This window comes from Aplysia californica, unplaced genomic scaffold (assembly GCF_000002075.1).
Source record: "Aplysia californica isolate F4 #8 unplaced genomic scaffold, AplCal3.0 scaffold00188, whole genome shotgun sequence".
In the NCBI taxonomy this organism is placed as follows: Eukaryota; Metazoa; Mollusca; class Gastropoda; order Aplysiida; family Aplysiidae; genus Aplysia; species Aplysia californica.
In genome coordinates this window covers 598,702-620,338 of record NW_004797458.1, presented here as the reverse complement: position 1 = coordinate 620,338, position 21,637 = coordinate 598,702, and the positions used below count along the sequence as shown (strand labels likewise).

General features: G+C 40.0%; 1 protein-coding gene across 1 annotated transcript in view; it reads left to right on the top strand.

The window, feature by feature from the left end:
- The window catches only part of LOC101847959 (deoxyhypusine synthase), a gene marked incomplete in the record, with an annotated part of 14,828 nt that extends 3,426 nt beyond the window's left edge, over positions 1–11,402 (top strand). The window contains 6 exon segments of the mRNA XM_035969845.1: positions 2,708–2,923; positions 3,894–3,983; positions 4,952–5,057; positions 9,239–9,342; positions 10,217–10,342; positions 11,246–11,402. Of these exon segments, the coding sequence (XP_035825738.1) occupies positions 2,708–2,923; positions 3,894–3,983; positions 4,952–5,057; positions 9,239–9,342; positions 10,217–10,342; positions 11,246–11,344 (741 nt within the window).
- Between the last annotated feature and the right edge of the window lie 10,235 nt (positions 11,403–21,637).

The following is a 21,637-nucleotide window of genomic DNA, read 5'->3' as shown; positions in this document are numbered from 1 at the left end:
CCTTTCCCTCCTTTCTCCTCATTTGAAAGTGTCCTTACTTACTTTAGATTTGTATTCAATGTATCAAATCGGATCTTGAAATCGGCCCAGTGAATGGTTGATCGGAGCTCTTTCTTCTTTTTCTATTTCCCCTATAAAATAGTAAAATATTCCTTACGTGTTCCTTGATTTCAAATGTAATGACCGTGTCTCCCCTTTAGAGGCTATCAAGGCTGTCAAGGTCTGAAGAGAGGTAGATAGTACTTAGGCAATCTACTTTCTCGGTAGTTACTGCTCAGGAAAAACTGTATCATGCATACAGTGGAACTCGTTTTCACGAGGTCGCCGGGCCTGACCTAAAATCTCGTTAAATCCGAGTGTTCGTTATAGCAAACATGAAGTTTTGTGTACATAATTACAGGCACTGAGCAAGTAATGTATAAAGAGAAATAACAAGTAGTGCCTGAAAAGCTTGCATATGAGCTGTGTCCAAAAAAGACCGATTCGTTCAAATGCCTGCCTGTATCATCTCGATTGTTTGCCAAAAAGTTGTGTTGCTGTGTAGAGCCTAACATACAGCGACTTTTGATTCCATAGACCAGCTCAGAATTCAATACGTATATCTACGTCAAGACTAGCTTATCATTGTAATAATGACCAGTTGCCGGGGGGAAAAAGACTGACGCGTTTGTATCTGCGACGTTCAATGCCTAGACCGCTGGTGCCACCACCCCCTCCCCCAACACACACACACACAGTCACGTGTGTGCAGGCCGCCCATCCGACCCCGACACATGCTAGAGTAGACATGTGCGCATGCCAACAACGCATGTGTTGGTATGAAAAAAGGCAGCTGATTGGTCGCTTGCAATCGACTAAGTGAATAATGACTCACGATGCAGGTGCAATGGATGGTTTTCTAGAACAGAGTAAGTTTGTTCGTTCTGGCTGAAAAATGAGCGAAGCCACGTCTGCGGGGGCTGTTCACCCTGGAAGCGACCTCGTTGAATCCGAGCTTGCTGATTTAAGTGCTCGTTGAATGTGGGTTATTTTTATTAATTTTAAAGAAGAAAACAAACGGGGAATCTATCTCCTCTCGTTGAATCCGAGTTCTTGTTGAATTCGAGCTCGTTGAATCCGAGTTCGACTGTACTGAAGATCACTGTGAAGATGCAAACGGTCAAACCTTATAGGGAGTGTCCACATACGCGTTCGGGTCTGGTCGGGCCTATTGGGTCGGGGTTTCAGTGCACACTACAGCCCCGCGCGATTGTATTCGACGACCTGGAAGTTAAAGTAGAGAAACCTTTAACCTACATGCGACTACACAGAGGGCGTAAACCCGGGCTACGATTGGCTGAACCTTTAACCCATGAAAACATAAAAATATGCCTACCGTACTCTTGGACTGTGTGTGTGTGTGTGTGTGAGTGTGTGTGTGAATGTGTGTGTGTGTGTGTGTGTGTGTGTGTGTGTGTGTGTTCGTGAGTGCTTGCTTGCTTGCTAACTTGCTTTAGTCTACGCGTCCACCAAAATAAGATCATTTCCAGGCCAGGCTAATGTACAAAGTTTTTGCATGGTGTAGAAGCGACTCAAAAACATTCGCGTCCACCGACATCAGACCAGCTAAACCTATTTTTAGCCCAGTGTGTTATGATTATGAGACCAACAGACAGCACTGGAGATTTATTTACCTCTTTAAAAAACTAAAAAGCAACAAGTTATAATTATGGGAAAAATTGTTGGTAAGTTGGGAGGATGAGAAGGGAAAAAAAAAAAAAAGCTCGGGCTGGGATTCGAACACACGCTCACAAAATAATACTTCGCGTTTTAAACGCAGACACACTGTTCACTCGGCCATCAGAACTGTCATCAACGAGGGGTAGATTAAGCTTCATAACAGCACTGTTTCAGGAAAGGCAAAGCGACATAATAAATCGAGATGTAGATCTAGAATCTAGGGCTAGATCTAGTGGACCTGTAGATAAGGTCTGGAGAAAACTAAAAATTGGCGGAAAATTGGAAGCACTAAACATTAGAGAACGTAGATCTAGACACGTCCTTAGCTAGATTTTTGGTCTAACATGGCCTATTTTTAGCCCTCCTGAGAACGAAATAATCTAGATCTAGATCTACGTCAAGTGCTTTGATTTCAGTTTTTCTGCTGTTTTTCAGCACAAATCTGCTATTGTACAACATATTATAATGAGATACAACTTTATTGATCATGTAAAGTGCAATGAAGAAGCAAAAATGTACTTAAAGATGCAAATTTCCTTCCAAAATGAGTCGAATCGAGGCCAGAGTATTACTTAATGTATTCATGGGTCAAAATGGACACGTGACTCAGCCTTGTTGTGATTGGCTGCAAACCACCCGATCACGCGATTCGCAGGCCAGAAAACAAACGCGTTTGTTTTTGTAGGTCACCGATCGTGTCGATCGGTTGTGCCATGATGGCTGCTTTGCGCCCACAATTTGGCTAGCCCTGACTACCCGATAGGCCCGACCCGACCCGACCCGACCCGATCGCGTATGTGGGCATCCCCTATTAGTTTTGATCTATATTTTTTTTGCCAAATGTTGCCATTACTCTGCTTTTTCAATGTAAACCACAACCTGTCGGAACAGCTTGCTGTGGAATTAAACAAAATCTGCTCTGCATCCATAGATAAATGTGTAGCCTTCATGGTGTATGTGACCTCTGTGCATTATGTCGACTTCTCAGGTTGACTGTATTGTGTCTACTGCGGGAGGAATTGAAGAAGATTTCATCAAGTGCCTGGCGCCTACGTACCTGGGAGACTTTTCCCTCTCTGGCCGCACGCTACGCAGCAAGGGCATCAACCGCATTGGTAACCTGCTGGTGCCCAACTCTAATTACTGTCTATTTGAGGACTGGCTGATGCCCATTCTGGACAACATGCTGCATGAGCAAAAAGAGGTTAGTGTGAACAGAACATTTGTACACGGCTGTTTTTATTGGTAGTTTATTGATACAGCTGCTGGGCTCACATCAGTAAGGTTATTGGGTCTAATCTTGCTCTTGGCCCAATGCTGTACTCTTAGGAAAGGCATTAACATTACCCACATTTTCCTCATTTCACCCCAAAGGATGGATCCATGACTAAGACAGTGAAATGTGTGGCTGTTATTATATAAGTATTTGAGCATGTGCACAAATGCAGCTTGCATGGAATGCTTCTCTGGAAGCTGAGAATATTTTATGGCAATGTTATAGGATCTGTCGAAATAGTACTAAATTGTAAGAAATATAGAGTCTATTGGCTCCTTCCAAGCTGGCACACCTCAACAGTTGCCTCATGAAGTTTTAGTATGTGCAGCATTTAGGGACTCACACATTTTAAGACCTTTTCTCATGTGTATAACTACTGAAACCTGGGGGTTTTGTGTACCTTGAAAGGGGTTAGGGCCAATTGTATATATGGTAAGAAACCGGCAAAATCTTTTTTAAAAATCCGCCTTTTTTCGTATGTCATGTGTCCTTCAAAAGCAAGTGCCTGCATAGAAATAATGCCCTTAGATTCTAGGTTACTAGACCACCGAGACAACCTTAGTAGGAAAGCTGACACAGCTAAAAAAAAAGTTGATATTGGACCTACCTGTGGCACCCTCCAATCACCCACAGCAATCAAGGTCTGTACAAAGTCAAAATGTGAATTTTTTTTTGCCAGTGCATGACATTAATACTTTTTTTTACCATTGGTTTGTTGTCCCTTCAGGTTTTAATTCGGCCTTTGAAGCAGAAATCTCAGAGATTTATTTTAAATGTGGGAAAAATTCAATGTGGTAATGATTTACAGGTGAAGCTGATAAGTAGGCCTACAAGTGAGTGATAAGTTGTCACATGAAATGAAATGACGAATGTTTTTGTTCTATTGTGTGCTTTGCAGACCGGCACTCTGTGGACCCCATCCAAGATGATAGCCCGACTGGGCAAGGAGATCGACAACCCAGAGTCTGTCTACTACTGGGCGTACAAAGTGAGTTTTGTCCTGCCAACTGTAAATTGTTCATTTTGTGGAAGCCTTGTAATAATAATAATAAATAGCATTTATACTGCGCATTTCCATTTCCTAAAAGATGCTCAATGCGCATTACAATGAAAAAGACATCACATCTTAAAAATTAATCGACACAAATGTGTACGTAAAACAAAGTATTATACATATAATATAAATGCATATGTGTAAAATTTTATACCAGAAAAACAGTGTCGCAGTGAGGTAATCATATTTAATACAATGTCAAATAAGTGCTGCTTGTCTTTTGTGTATACTTGTGTGTTTCTACTTATTCTCTCCCCAAATCCATCAGATATACATAAAGAAAAAGAGAGCAGTCAATGAAGTGTATTGATCAAGCAAAGGGGGATAAAGTGGTGTCAGAAATCTAGTGGTTATGCTACCGAACCTTGAATCATAAGACTGTGGGTTCAGGAGTTTGAGTCTCAGTTTGCTCTGATGTTTTGACTAATGTGATCTTGCACGACTTTTCCTATTAGCTTGGTTCTATCGGAGGTAGACATAAGGTTTTGAGGTCCCGCCCCTTAAATAACCTACCTTACATTTATTTATTTCTGAGAGGAAGAGAAATGAAGAAGAGCAAGAGAGGAGAAAGAAGAAGAAGAAGAAAGTGGACATAGGGTCACTCATAAATTAGAGTTCAGTATCTTTGGCATACTTAGGGAACCTGAACAAATGAGTGACAGGGAAAGATCAGGGAAACGTAGCTTTTTTGAAAGCATCCGAGCAGAGGAATGAATGGAGAACCATGATCGCCGATGTCTGTCGCAGATCTGGCACTGGATGATGAGGATCTTTGGCATGAATGAAAGGTACACCTAGGTCTAGGCCACACTTCCTCCTTTTCAGACTATAGCCAAAGATAAACAGAATAATACACTATGATTGATTTTTACATCTTCTCTTTCTTTTTTTCTTTTGACTAGAACAACATTCCTGTGCTGTGTCCGGCACTGACGGACGGTTCAATTGGAGACATGATCTACTTCCACTCGTACCAGAAGCCAGGCCTGGTGGTGGACATTGTGGATGGTATGTCACTGAACATTACTTGAGTTGTGGTTGAGATCATGTAGTTTGTATCAAGCCAGCACAACAGAACAATGGACATTTTTTTTAAAACCAGAAACAGATTGGTCCAATAGAAGCATACAAAAGGACTTTTGAGCAGATTTCCATGGATGGGGGGTGGGTTGGATAGGAGGGCAAAGGACAGGAGAAGATATAGGTACCGCAAGCTGTCTGTGTGTCCTGTGGCGTACGGTCACGGAGACCGAAACCCATATTTTTACCTTCCTAAAATACCGTGTGATCATGCATACACACAGACACTTGATATATCAGAAGAAAGAGGAGCGTTTCTACTTTTTAGAGGCATTTTTTATTTGAATCAATGATTCTTTTGAAAGCAAAATCTTGTGGGATAAAAGACAACACTATCGAGGTTTTCACTGCAGCAACCGCGCGTTTCGTTCATCGATTTTTGAGGTGACCTCGGTTGAACAGGAACGGAGAGCGTATGGTATTAATTCTTGTCCTGCGTCTGTGCTGAGATGCGAATTTTATCAGCAGCCGATTACGTTGGACGTTTCGGGCAGGCCGCCGGGGTCACTCAGTGTCTACTGTTGGTGTACAGCGCACGCGCCGGGAAACCTGTGTTTACACCATGAATACCGTGGGAGTGTGTCAATCGACGATGAAAATAACGCTCTATCTTCCATAGCTTTCTGTTTATAAAGTGTTACAAACACATGAATTACCCCCTCTCATAAACTGATAAGACATTACGAGTAGTTACGTCCATTCGAATAACCTTTCCAGACGCTCTTGCGTCAATTTCCGAATGTTGTGCACTCAAATTGTTCTTTGTACCTTCACAATGGTATTCAGAACGATCAAATAAGCTTATTTTTTATCAGGTAGTATTATTTCATACAAAATCAAGCTCATTTGAAAGATTTTGTATAGAAAAATGGAAGTCTTGTTTCCTGACTGTCCTTTCGAGCTCCTCATGTCTAAGTGGTCAATTTGCTCTATAATTTCATTGGACGAACATCTAGAGCTACCAACTCTGCATCTTTTCAATGAGACGTATGCCTCGGTTACGAACCAACGCAGGCGGTTCAAGAAGAAGGACTCAAACACACACAAACTCAAGCAGACTGACGCACACACACTTGAGCTATGTGAATGCGGATCCGACTCGGGACCCGAATTCAATGAGAGATGGTGCTCGGCGCGCGTGCACTGAGCCAGGGGCGAGACTGACGCGGGACCAGAACGCAGGCGAGGTGCCGAAATAGGCTTGTCGGGCAACATAAACCCGGCCCCTGCAGGACGAGGGTTAAATCAGGGTCCCCACCAGGTCGGGAAATCAGGAAAAAGTTGGGAATTTTGAGATGGGTCGGGAGGTCGGGAAAAAGTCGGGAATTTTGTGATGGGTCAGTAAGTCGGGAAAGAATAGAGCCTGTGTAATATTAGTAGTGTAGCAATCCAGACAGTGTGGTTGATTAATCATGAAGAGAAAACATAAATGAACCGCTATGGTGGAAGTGTATGTGCGACACCGAGGCTCGATCGGGAAGAATCAAGATCTACTTTTGCTTTCGTTACCACCCAGAAATTTTCCGGTAATAGTCTGATAGATAACGTTACATTTGTAACATGCAGGTTGTGCATTACGAACGCTGTGTGGCCTTGAAAATAAATCAATAATATAAATTTGTCCTCTGCTGTCACTTGTGTAAAAAAAAAAGAAAAAAAAGTTGTACAAGCGTCTTGTCAGGTTCGCCCTCGGGACCGGTCAATGAACCTGTGAGTACCGGCAGTCTGAGCGCTGTGAAGTATTAGACTCCAGAATGGGTTTGGGGGGTGGGGGGGGGTATTTAAAAAAAAATAAGATACACTCAGGGAAGGGGATGGGGGGTGGGGGCTGAAGACTACGCTAGAGGTCAAAAACTGAACTTGGAAGCAAATTTTTAGTATTTAGAATTTTGATAACTACTATAAGAGCTCTAGGCAAAGCGCGTGTTGGTGCAGGCCTTGTGCGGAATCGGGATCCGTCATGCCTTGTTATAGAACTAAAGTGTTCGTGTTTCATTGGATGGGGTGACTAATTTATATTTCAGCTTTCTGTTCAAGATTGGCAGAATTTCAGTGTCACTGCATCTTGCCCTCTCTCAGTTCTGACTCCTCTCACACTGAATAGGTCTACTTGAGCCATTCAAGTTATTACTAATATTACTCTACTTTGAGTTTGAGCAATAGTTTTCGTCTTCTCGTTTATTATATGAATCATGACACCCAGACTGGTTATTGACTGTCGATATTCTTGTTCTAGGTCTTTTCTCAGGTTCAAAACGTGATTCGTTTTTTATATAGGGCCTATAGTTTATGTAGGCTAATATGATGAGGGGAAAATATAAATACATGTAAGTAAGAACAGACTGAAATACCAAAGTCACACAAGATCCCAGTGCCACACTGACATGTTGACTGGATATAATGTACCTGTGTGTGTGTATTCACAAACATATACATATAGTATATTATATTAGATATAAATGGTGCGTGTGCTGTCATTGTTATGTTAGATGCCCCTGGAAAATGGATGAGCCCGGGAAAATTGAGAAGCTGGGTAGCAGTCATCCAGTATTATAATCATCTATTGTTTGAATGAAGACTCTACTACAAAATGTATATTTGCATTCATCTAAAGACATTTTGACTTAATATCATTGATAGATAGGCTTTTTGGGGATCATTCTTGACGCGCTGCAGCCTGATTTTTCCCTCGAATTGGGGTCTTGAAAAAAATTTCCAGGATTTGGTGGGGACCCTGTTAAATACTGCAATCTGATTCGTCGATATTTCAAGATGAGAAAACGCTCTTTCCGGTGATATATTTCTAAAGACTGTCCTTAAAGAATTTATAGTAGAGATTTGCATTTGAAAATATTCGAAGCTGTTTTTTTTTTGGAACCAGTGATCAGACTGACTACAGAAATATATCGGCAGAAAGCCCATTCATTCCTCTTCCAGAAAAACACAGCAATTATATGAACACAAATAACGGACGCTCTCCGTCAGCTCGCAAGCAGGGCACCATCGGCCCAGTTTCGTATAAATTCTTTCTCCTTCCCGTCGGCATGGCCCGGCGCACAGCCGATAAGCCGGTGGTCGCGAGTGGTGATTTTCCACCGCCCCTTGTAATTCTTGCCATTTTGATCAAAAAGCCATGTTTACGTCAGTAAATTTCCATCTTCTGTTTATATGATAACTTTGAAAAAAAATTGGGCTTGTTCTCTTTGTGCATGGGTGTGTGTTTACAAGTTTTTGCGAATGTCCTTAAGAATGTTATGACATCTCAAAGTGCCGACATTTCGCAATTTAAAGAATAGAGCATTTTTCTGCAACTTCAGATGTTCTTAACTTTGTTAAAAATGAAGCTATGTATAAATTTGGCATCAAAATGCTCAGAATAATACATTCTATAAGGTGGTGCAGTTAACTATGAAATCAGAGGACTTTGAAATTTCAGTTTATGGTACCTAGAAGATAATGTAGTTGTTTGTGGATATTTATGGTCTCTGGTCAAAGCTGTTAAATAATATCTCTGTCTCTGTTTCTCTGTCTCTCTGTCTGTTTGTCTCTCTCTCTCTCTCTGTCTGTGTGTGTGTCTCTCTCTCTCTCTCTGTTGCGACTGAAAGGTGGCCATTGCTGTACATTGCTATTTCCTGTGCCTGCCTTGCCAGCATCTGTGCTGTCAAAAAATATTTCAGTATGAATATGATACATGTATTCATGTCACAGAGATGTTATCTATTAATACTATTATTTTGTGTGTTTTGTAGAGTTCACTGGAATCATTCTTTTATTGCATATGTGTGTGCAAATATCTACATAGTTGTGTGTGTTTGGGTGTCTTGCAGACCTTCATATGATCAGAGGTTGTTGGTTTGTTTATTTGTTGCTTTTTTGTGGGGAGGGGTTTGTATGGCAGAATTGGTCTCATCGGCCATGGCAGACGAGACAAATCATCTTAACTGTAATTCTTCTTATTCTTTAATTCTTCTATTTCGTCTAAGAAATATTATTTTTCTACTGCGGATGTATTGGTCATTGTCAGACATTGACGGACAAACTCTTCTTCTTATTATTATTATGTTTTGTATCTTGTAGATTTGTATTGTCAAATTTCGGTGACTTTCCAGACATCCGCATGATGAACAGCCAAGCGGTGCACGCGGTCAACTCAGGGATGATCATCCTTGGAGGCGGGCTCGTCAAACACCACACGTGTAACGCTAACCTTATGGTAAGTCTGGGATGACCTAGTGCTGCAGTTATGTTGTATGGACATCTGATCATGGTTTTGAGCTCAAGGTTATGAACCCAATGGAAGCTGGGTTAGCAACATTGGCACAATATTATGTACAGTTATTTATGTGCTGTAAATTGTAAACAAGTTGTGCTAAATATTCTGTTTATCTGAATCGCTGTGCCCTTTTTGAGCTGGATTGATGTAGTGCATTATATGCATCTGTTCTCAAGATTTTCAGAAAATTGTTGTGGGTTCAGAGTTTACTTTTTAAAGATTTTAATAGAAATCTCGTTATCGCTAATGCCAAGTAATGTTGAGGGGTAAAAGTTTTCAGGCTAAAGCTGGATATCAGGCTTTAAAAAATTTCCCAGCTCTTTGCCATGAGCAACATTTTTTTTTTCAGGATAGAAACTTCAGGCATCCACTCTCTATACTTGCTGTCAAATCTGCAAGTTAGACCAAACACTCTCAAATGTCTGTTGGTTCACTGTTCATTCTTCTGTTTAATGTAAAGAAATACAAATTGAATGTCCTAAACACTTACTATGTGTATTTGTTCAATGTTAATTCTTACAATTCATCTTAAGAGTAGAAATGTGAAATTTTTCCATTTTGTTTCCTTGTGCACCTACACACTTAAAAATGTTCAGGATTTGTTTGTCAGCAGCCTTTCTTTCTCCAGAGAATATATATCGCAGCTTTGTTCTGTTATTAACGTATGAACGATAATTATTTTTGTCTTAATTGTCTCTTCTTTAGATATATCAAAGTGTATGTTAATTATGTAGAGACAACAAATTTTAACAGATATAAAATATATGCTTGAGGATTCTGATTAAGAGCACACGTCTTTTGACATATTTCTCAGCGGAATGGTGCAGACTTCTCAGTATTTGTCAACACAGCCAATGAGTTTGACGGGAGTGACTCGGGAGCACGGCCAGATGAGGCAATCTCTTGGGGCAAGATCAAAGCTTCTGCCACACCCGTCAAGGTAAATGGTTCGTGTGTTTGGGTGTGTGTTGGGAGATTGGAGGGGGGTCTCTTGTTGTCTTTTGTATTAACATTTTTGAAGTGCTGTTAGATTCTTTAAGACGATACACCTACATAGATGGATTTCTTTTTAAGGGGGGATGTTCTTTTTTACTCTCAGTTGATAATTGTTGAAGCACTATGGCATTTTTTAAAACGATACACCAATGAAGACGAGGGATTATATTTGTATGCATTTGGTAGTTTTTTGGTTGACTTCTGTTGCAATGTTGTTAGATTCTATAGAAGTAAGAAGAACAGGCTTATGGGTGAAAGGATTGTGAGCGATTTAATTAAAAAAACATACAAACCTAAGTGTTCGTACTTCCCTTGTAGTACTCAAAAGCAAGATCTCTACATGCCTGATTATAAGTCATTATAAGAGCTGCCTGCTTTTGTCCCACCTAGGATGAAGTAAAACCATTGGATTGCCTTTGTTTCATAATGTAGGATATGGATGGTGGTGTTTTGTGGTTGCTCTGGGATAGTTTACTCTCAGTGCATCTTTTCTGTGTAACAGTATCACAATCTGCTCTTTGCAAAATCTGTCGATTATCTCCCTGTTTCTAATGCTTCTCAGTGTTTTAGGTACTTATGCCTAACTCTTTGCAAAATGTGGTGGATGATGCATACACTCATTGTGCACTGCTTAGAATGAAGTAAGATGCCCGTACTACCTTGTGCTCAAACTTAAGATTATATATTTGATGTGCTAGTGTGGTCTTTCCTGTACTTTCTCTTCAGTGCTGCCAACTATTGTCCAGATCTGTTTATTTGCAAAAAAGGCGCTGTTGTGTGGATTCTTCTTAAACTGCTTTATTTGGCCTCCTATGGCTACTCATGTACTTCGTGTTTTGTTTTGCAGGTCTATGGAGAGGCATCTGTCATCTTCCCCATTCTCCTTGCTGAGAGTTTCGCTGGCAGAGAGAAGGAGTTTAAGGATTTCTATGCCAAGAGGAAATAACAGACACCCTCACATCACACCCCCCCCCCCCCCCCCAGCTCTTTGTAGACATAACTGTCCTCAGAGAAAGTTGCATTTGAAAATAGCGAAAGTTGCAAAAAGTTGCGACAAAAATTAGCAAAAGTTGCAAGAAAAGTTGCAAGATGCGTATAGTTAAAACAATGCCACAGAACTATTGGAATACATTGTTGCTGTGCTCATTGCTATCAAAAGTAACCAATATGAGTTTTGTTAGATCAAGATCAGAAGTTAAATTTGAATGTCTACAAAAAAAGCAACTGCATGGAGGTTGCATGGTGTACAAAAACAGTGTCCCCTGACACATGCGTCAGGTCCTGGCACTCTCGCTGACGTTGGGCAGGTGTGACCAGCGTGGTTTTGGGGCTGTTCAAATACATGTATAATCTTACATTTTTTTACACCCCCCCCCCCCCAATCCCGTAATATTACGTTATTCGCTTATAATAATAATATGACATTTATATTGCGCAAATCCGTGTTACAATCACTCTTCTATGCGCTTTACTTTTGAATTATTAATATAGTATTCATGAAAAACATGCATACACACATGTGACATAATAATTCAATGTGGTACAAGCGGAACTTTTCCAGAAAAACTTAAGGTGCCATTTTACCACTTTTACCGCACCGGTGTAATCAAAATTAGACTAGATCTACATGTCATGTAGCCCAGATATCTACCACAGCATAAAGTGCGAGATGACATATCATCATAATATTATATCGTGCTTGCCGCTCGAGGACCACTGTATCGCCACAATGCAGTGCTTACAGCTCGAACTTACACTAAGTGAATAGTGTAGTTACTCTTTGTCATAAATTATGTTTTCCTTGATTATTTTTCACCTTACAAAAGTGTAATCTTACATTGGTGCAACCCCCCCCCCCCCCTTTCTTCTTACACTTACTTTAACAGGAGTCAAAAACTCCCCCCCCCCCCCCCCTTTTTTTTTTCGAGGCGCAAGATGATATTATTTGAACGTCCCCTTTTGGGGTTTTCTGGATGAATCGATCATGTCTAGATTAGCCTCCTATAGCCTTAGATTTAAAGTCTATCTTAAATTTTTTTACTAGATCTATCTACCTGGTGCTACGGAACCAAACCAAGCAAGCTAAGTAATCAGACGACCGTGTTTACGATTGATTTACACTAGATCTAGAAAGACTAGAAGAGGATGATTCAGTCCAAAAAAGAATATAGGGGGGTTGGGTGGGGTCAGTTTGCTCGCCTGATGGTGCAAAGCGGCTATCGTGGCACAAGTCGATCACGCCCGACTCGTTGTTTTCAGGCGACGAGTCGGGCGGGCGATCATCCCGACCCGACCTGACCCGGTCCGGGTCACTGGGCGGCGGCGGGCACCCCGTAGTGCAAAGGAGCGAATTGTCCCCCTTGGCGTCGTTACTTTTAGTCGTGGAAGAAAATTTCGGAGTGTTTAATGAAATTTTATTATTATTTTCCCAAAATTTGCGGGAAATTGGCTAAAAAATTCACGAATTCACGAAAATGATAAAAGTTGCGCTGATGGCAAAAGTTGCGCGCGCAACTTGCGGGTTGCGGGAGCGAATTTCTCTGAGGACAGACATAAGAGTTTGGGACATGAACGACTGAGAGATGGCCTTCGTTTGTACGGTGCGAGAGCTGACTATGTCATCGAATGCTGTATACATTACTGGCAGGCAGGCAGGCAACTGTTGGTTCAAAATTTATTCAGTACCTAGACTGTGTTGTGCCGCATTTCTGGTATTTACTCTGAAAGCCGGTCATTTTGTCACATTAACTGATTACACCCGGAGCACAGTCTCAGTCGGCACTTGCCAAACGTTATTTCCTTGTGGAATGAGTCACTCATCATTTTTTGCATGGTTATAAATAGCGGTGCCTACTGCTATTTTTGGCAGTATTTTGCTACATCTGAACTGAATGTATTTGGGTCAAAACAGAAAGTTTTATAGCTAGTATCATTTTAAGTCAGCTTTTTAAAGAGAATTAATTTTTTTTAAAATCTGAAACGTTGGTTGAAATAACAACAGGCCCGTAAATGACCGGTGTTAAAATTGTCTGAAATTTTATCGACAGTCGACTACAAGCGCACCACAATCGATTTGCTGCATGAAACAATAAAACATGATAAGATCCTAAATCTGGAATTGTAACTTCTGTGAACGAAGAGGGCCATTTAATTCAAGCTGTATTTGTAGACTGAATTTAACCCCCCCAAAAAACTGAACCTACATGGCTGCAGACTTGATCAGGTGTAAGGGATGGGAAAGGACTTCTCTTGGCAGGTTTTCTGTTTTGTCCTCTTCTGAGGACAGGAAAGCTCCATGGAGCCTCCCTTTCTTTTCCTTTGGAGATGACAACTGGGCTCAGCTACTCCAAGAGCCTGCTCTTTGATTGCCAGTGCTTCTTTCCTTTTCTTCTGATTGGCTAGGTGTTTCTTGCTGGCATTCTGCATGTGGTAAGCAAAGGACTAGTCAACTGGTGAGAGACTGTCAGGTCTGTCATACAGCTGGCAAGTTGACTTGTTTTGTGCTAGGAGCCTGTATTTTACAGCTTGGATGGCTTCATAGGTGAGAGCCATAGAGGAGGCTGTCTGTGATAAGATCTGATTCATCATGCTGAAAGATGCTTCCACTCTTGGGCCTGTGAAAACTGACAGACATGTAGACTATTATGTGTCAAAAAAATTGCAAGTGCAAGTGAAGATCATAAGATAATTTTGTTATTTTCTGGTCATCTTTTCACGGTTTATAAAATGTTCCAGTGGGCCTACTACTAGTAGTACTAGATCTATGTCTCTGAAGAACATTTTGCTTGACTTTATCAGTTTTTTTCATGTACTTGAAAGCATAGAATATAATAGTTTCACACAAATGTATGCACAATACCTTGAAAAAGAAAGATAAGGTCATTGTTGTTGTTTTTTAATGGAATCCGTTTTACGTTGAGAAAAGGAGCTAAAAACAAGTTAAAAATTTTAAAGAATGCCCATAATATTAGGAATCCGAAATTACTACCTTGATCTAGTTTGCTTACTCTTTAATAACCATGAGCTGTTAAGAAAAAAAGAGAATGATATAGGATTTGTCTAAATATGACCATTAGTATTAGCATTATAAAGATATTGCCCATTTTGTCCACTTATCCTTGCAGGTAAAATCACCCTGTACTGCACCTCAATAAGCACAAAAAGAATATTTCTGTGACTTTGTATAAAGGTGTTTTGTAGTTGAGTTCTACGTAAAATTCTCAACAAAATAATGTACATTTGGACCGTACAAATGAGATAGACACTCATGCGCACAATAACATTCACACATTACACACATACACAAACACACTATTACATTTACTCTCTCTCTCTCACCACAACCACACACAAAACAAACACATACACACACGCACACACAGACACACAACTCTTACCCTTAGTCCACTTATCATTTAGTATCATCCTCTATTTTGAAATAATCCCCCGCACTAAATAAAAAGATCAGTAGAATCTCCACCATCCGAATCCATGGTTAGTTCAAGAAATCTACCATATGATGTGGCCTAAATAAGATAAGGGAGGGGGGTTTAGCTTATTTGGGCCACAGTGTGGCCTAAATAAGGTCACCCTTTCTTCTTGTCTTCTTTTTCCTTTTCAAAGAATTTCCGAAGAGGAGCCCAGTTGTCGACAAGCCTGTCCAAACACCTTCCAATGCTGAGCCACCGTGTGGCAACATGCTTCAGCATACTCTTCTGTTCTCTGCCATAGAATTCCTGAAACTCTGAGAGACTCTGTTGCCTGCAAGAACTTTTCTTGAAGTAGTAAAATATGTCAGTGAGCAGATCAGCTGGACTGACAGGCAGTGTGTTTGCAGCTTTCTCAGTTGCCAGATGGACAAGATGTTTTGTACATAGAGCCAGAAAAGCGTCTGGATTCTTCTTCTTAATGAAGGCATACACACCTTTATGCACCCCTGCCATCATAGATGAGTTGTCACTCCCCAAAGCGATGCAGTTTGACCAGGCAATGCTATTTTCTCTTAAAAGTTCGTGCAGCAGTTTGAAGATGTTTTGAGAGCAGGGAGGGCAAGAAGTTCAGACTCAATAAGTAGAGCGTACGAGTTGACCGTCCTTATAATTTTATCAAAATTTTGAGTTTGATTGCCTACTAGTGTGCTGTGTATGGGCCTGTATTTCAGGGATAATGGTGACTGTAAACTGGAACAAATTCATCCAAACTTGTTAATTTAATTTATTTTAAATTATTATACCCCTTTATGGCATAGTTGCTCTTAAATTATGACACAAAGACTGTACAACCTCTTCATTTTAATAACCCACTCAATTAACTCTCCAGTAGTATCAAATATGTATACCTTTCTTAAAAAAATATGGCATGGCAGCAGAGTTAGTTTGAATGAGGTTCCCTGTGGAAATGAGGGCTCCTCAGTAAATCAATTTCAGCATAATGGGCCGGTCAGTGGGAAGAAAATTCTTGGCACAACTAGTTTAGTCATCTGTTAATGTTATGGAATAACATCAAGAGGCTGCCCCAAGATAGAGAACGGTGGAAAGTGTTAGTTCGTGGCCTATACACTGGTGCAGTGTGAGAAAGACAATGATGATCTGTTAGTGTTAGGCTCACAGACGTTGCCTCCTACGTCTTCTATAAAGTGACCCGTACCAGTTTCATCAGTACTACTGACTGCTTGTACTTCCATATATAGTCAAAGAAGTCTTAATTCATATATAAATCTCTTGTTTCCCGCTCCTGCCGACCTACTTACTTACCTTTTCTTTTTCTGTCTATTTGTACCTCAAGATTTAAAGGGGAGATGCAATCTGTTGTCGGAAATGGATCAAGTGTATTGTCTTTTGGACTGTCATGCAGATTGTTACCCTGCTGACTTGTACTTCAAATACAGAATGGTACAAAAGAGTATTGGCACTGAGATTTTCCTTTTCCCTTGATAAAAGTGGATGCTCTCAAAAAAAGGATATCCATTTAAATCTTTGGAAAAGATCACTCTCAGTTCACCAACTTCGCTGTTGAATCATGCAATGTGCGATGAGACTATTTTTTTCATTTGCAGGCCCATCTGATGTTAAAAATGGTAGGCCTACAAATATCAAATTTAGAAAAATAACTGAGGTGCAACGAAAGAGGGATGTATGATCAGTAGCAAAGGAAAGCAGTTTGGAAACTTCTAAATGAAAAAGAAGGTTCTTTCTGTGCCAGTGTTTCTTGAACAGTGGCATACTGAAGTGCTATGGATGGACAAATGGTGTCAGGGGGGAATAATTATATTATTGAAATGTTATTGTTGTAGTTTAACTTTATTTCAGATTTGAAATGCTGAGAAAGTTTTAAAAAATGAATGGTAGCTGATCTCCTATTAGTAGATAGACGCCATAGGTCGTTTAATGCGAAGATGACTTGCTTTCCTCTAGCCTGTAGTATGAGAAATTCTCCAGCCTCTTGATTTTGTGGAATTGCCAGATTTTAATTTTCGGTATGTTCACCAGCATTGAGCACATATATTGATATTGATGGAGGCTTTGCAGAATTTACCTCCCCTTTGCTTAATTAGGCTGTTTAGTTTCATTTCAGCAGCTCCCAATGTTATTACAATTTTTTATCTTTTTGTGTGAATGTGTGTGTATCAGTATGTATGTATGTGAGTGTGATTAAAATATATAATTGTTTTGTAAATGTTCCACTTGAATGTGCACTGCGGGATTAATAAAATATATTTTATAGATTTTCAAATTGTTAATGACTTTTTCAAAATTTGAAAACAAGTTACACAAGAATGAGCTTTCTTTTAATTTTAAATGAATATAACGTCTTTGCATGAGTATTTCTGTAGACTGTATTAACCCTATCCTTACGTCGTGTAGTTTTACTACCTTATCCATACGACGTGGGAAACTCTGTGCCACCACTTTTCAAAGAGGAAATTTACTCGTTAATCCGATCCGATCCATAGCAGTCTGTCAAAATGATTTTTTGAGAAATACTGAAAGTTTCAAAGAGATCTTCGCCCTAGAAGTATTCTAAAATGTGAAGAATACTACCCTGGGGGTACAAAAAATGACCCCAGGGTGTACGGATAGAGTTATACCTGACCTGGTCACAGTGGAATTCCAGTTGCAAAGCCACATATTTGTTGGGAATGAAAACCAACCATTGTAGCAGAAAGATAACCACGAAAATGTTAAACTCAATGTAATGGGCGCAAAAATTAACTGGTTTAATTGTAAAGCATATTATGTAAAAATACTTTTAATTGCTATTTAGTTTCAGTAAAAATAGTAAAATAATTTTTCCCTGCTTGGTCATAAAAGCTGATTAACTTTTTTGTTAGTTTTGTGAGTTAGAAAAATTATTTGCCTACTTTACTTTATAGTGGGTCGCTTTTTTCTGCTGTTTGTTTCTTTTGGTAGCATAGCTTTGAATTTAATTGTGAAACTCTGGTGCCAGAAGACTTCACCTTGTTTGATTGTGAACTTTTGGTGAGCAAGATAATTTCTCACATTTCGATTGTTTCAGTTTGCACTGTGAATGATAACTTTATCACTGCTACTACTCAGTGGGTATATTTTATTCGTCTAATATAATAACAATAGTCGGTCTCTCAATGTCCTACAATGACCAACACTTTGGCAGAGGAGAAATAGAATTAAAGTTTTAGATGAATTGCGGCTTCTGCTATGGCCAGTGAAATCTATTCCGACAGAAAAGGTTTGCCACATAATGAGCATTGAAAAGTTTCAATTCCACTCGACAATGTGCGCCTCTTACAGGCTTTCCCTTGACTTGACTTCTGCATTTCTTATTCATGATGCTTTATATGACTTGCTGCCCACGTGACTGCTGCTCTCCAACTGAGTCTGTCAGGAGCTTGGCTCTCCCATGTTGAAGGATTTCTTTGGTATATTATTACTCCATACATCATGACTAAAGCTTATCTGTAATTAAACATTGATTTAGACATGAAACAGCCCATTCTTTATTTCATTTCTAAAGAGGACATACAGTCTGATAACCCTGGTGGCTTCTCAAATGCAAACATTCATAGCTGAGCTGTCTCTGCCAGAATTGTGTTGTCCTTTGTTTATTTTTCTACCTTTCGTGCAATCATGATTTGTTGTAAACATTTACGTTTTGGTAACATCTCTTTTTACATAATTTATGTCCGGTAAGAAGTGAGCCATTTTGACCCTGAATGAAGGGCTACACACTTAGTTATCTCAAAAGAAAAACAGATAGTATTCTTTAAAAAATCTTCCCCGTAAGTAATTTAAATTTGTGTATTCTGCATATAAAGTGGAAAACCTACCCATTATCATAATGTCACAATCAGTGATTGACATCGTGCTGAGCTCATGTTGTTGTTGTTGTTAGCGATCCAGTAGCATCTGAGCGTTAACTCTTCTGCATGATGCCATTCGGTAATAGTTGCATGTTTGTTGTAACTGTTGTCTTGAGGAGTAGAGGCAATTAGGTGTGTGGGGTAGCTTGGGAAGAGAACATCCCCTTAAATCAGTTAGTTTTCTACAGAAAAACAGATGATGTTCCACTGTCTCTGAGGGGTAGTCACATAGTGGGCAGGCAGCAGACTGCTTCTCTCCAATTCGGTTGAGATGTTGGTTGAGGCGTACATGTTGTGTTCCAAGTTGGAAGATTATGGATTGATCTCCCCTCCTCAACTCATTGATTGGAACTTTGACCAGTGGTTTATTCATGTGGCCATACATCCTCCTTCCTGTCGTACCTGTGGCCCAATCATTCATCCACTCTTCCTTGAGGTTTGACTTGATCATTTGGCAGCAGGTGGTGTAATTCGTAGGAATTTCAGGCTGAGGGAGACTAGCTCCTTTCTTTGCCAGAGCATCAGCTCTTTCATTTTCCGGTATCCCAGTGTGGGCAGGAATCCATTGTAGGACTACTCTGACGTGGTGCCCACTTATCAAGTTATGTAGACTCCAAATCAAATGCAATAAGCTCAAGTTTAAAGAACACAAAAATAATGTCTGAAAGAAAGAAAAAAACAAATCTCATACTCCTGATGTCAGAAACTTTTAATGTGAGTAATATTTCAAACGGGTTTTGACCTGCAAGGGGCTGCAGAATAATAATAAAGACATGTCAAAATTAAAACAATCCATTTCCACACTGGAACATCAACAGAAGCACACAAAGTTCTGAAGTCTCAACAAAAGATAAGGTAAAAGTCACTCTCCCCTGCACAGGCCATAATAGTACAAAGATCTGTGGTGACAATCTTAGGAGTTGAAGTTCGTGATGTGTGCAAGGAGATTAAGAGGTTTTTATGTAGCCAATGATTTGCACAGCCATTGACGCAACACGGAACACATCCATTGACGCAACACAGAACATTCGGGAGGCTGCTTCTACTGTGCCTGTCAAAGTCAACTCTGGCTGAGTGAACTGCATCTCAGCAGAATGACAGAGATATAATAATAAATTTATCTTCATTTCATGGTAATCATTTTCACGCCCTTTGCACGCACGGTTAAGAAGCGCCTAACTATTACGTGGCCATAGAGTTTCAATATGTTTCTGAAATTTGTCATTGTGTGATATATATTTAATTTTAACGGTGTAAATGCTTACAAAAATAAAATATACCATGGTAAAAGGATTTTTCATATGCTATGCAAGGCTATGATGTAAAGACCAAAATGTACTGCCTAAACTAAAAAAATCATTTTGGTGCTTAGGTGAGCAAAGGGGGAAAATACCTGCCAATCTCATTTTCTTGATATTTTAGTAATGATCCTTCCCTCCTTGGGGAGTGAGGGTCCCTTTTACCTTGACACAAAGCTGCCGCAGCTTCTCAAAGAGGATGCCTTCATTATACTACTATGGCATGCATACAGGTAGAGACTACTGTACAGTTGGGTTACTCTAAGTAGTAGCTACATTTTTTTTCAAGCAGTCTATGCCAAATAGGACAGGTCACATTCTCATAAGTGATTATGTAAGTTTAAAAATATAAGAATCATCTGAAATAAAAATCTTCAAATTTCAATTAATAGAGATGTGATGCACTCGTATACAAGTTGACATGAAAACAGTCACTATTCAACAGTTTTTAAAACTTATTTACATGCAAGTGAAAAACATGATTTTTCTCCAGAAATCTGTAGTAGGCTACTGCAGGAAACGCACAGCATTCCATATCGACTCCAATGAAAGAGCAAGAAAGGTACACATGCTTTGCGCACCGACAGAGCGAGCTCTGTTCTGTGCGCAACTGGTATACAAGTTTACATAATATTAACTCACTGCCATCATCACAGAATTGGATTACATTTAATGTAGTTGTATTTTACTGACACCGACAGCTTGTCAATATGATGACAGCCACAATTCTCTTGGAACAGACTCAGTAGGACAACACTAAGACTTGAAGTGGAAGGTTTCCGAAGAAGTAAACCACACAGACAGCCCATGAACCACCCCTTGTGTTGAATGGACTAACACAACGTCCAGAGATGGGGAATGCTGTATGCTCTTTAAAATAACAAAGTCATCAAGTGCAAAGACTTTGTTTAAGTAAAGAGAAGCACATCTGAACACTAACGGCCATTTACTGTCACAGAAAAGAAAGACTGAAGAAAGACAGAAATAAAACAGGGATTGAACAGGAGGACCAACAAGTGGAAGCCTTCAATCACCTTAGTACAACTACAGAGACATTGTTTTGTTTAGTTCTAGTAAGGGGTGGATGTCAACAGAGAAGTCCAAAAGGGGAATCAGGCTTACTGAGCTGCTCACCTCTCTAGCCTCAACAGCACAAAGTATGCTTCGACTATCAAGGCACCCCGGAAATAGCAGTTCACAAGAGAGTGACAAACATGCAAAAGAAGTAGAGGAGAAATAACGATAGTAAGGATGAGGAAAGAAAAAGCAGCAGTTCCCCCTATGTTGTTCAGGCACAGTATGAGCATGACATTGATAAATCAGCTCATTTACAATTCTACTGTGCATAAGAACATGTTAACATCCCCTCCTTTTGGAATGGCCTAAAGACACTTCAGTCAGTAGCACTGCCCCGGGGGGGGGGGGGGGGGCATTGTGAAACAAGTTATGTGTACATGAAATCGAGACGTACGCAAGAAATGCTAGTTTGAGTTTTAAAAAAACATCTCATTAAGATAATGATCATTTAGAGCTGGAGGAAAAACAGGAAAAAAAAAGAAGTGACAGGGTATAGCAGTCAGAGAACTTACCGGTAGCACTCGCT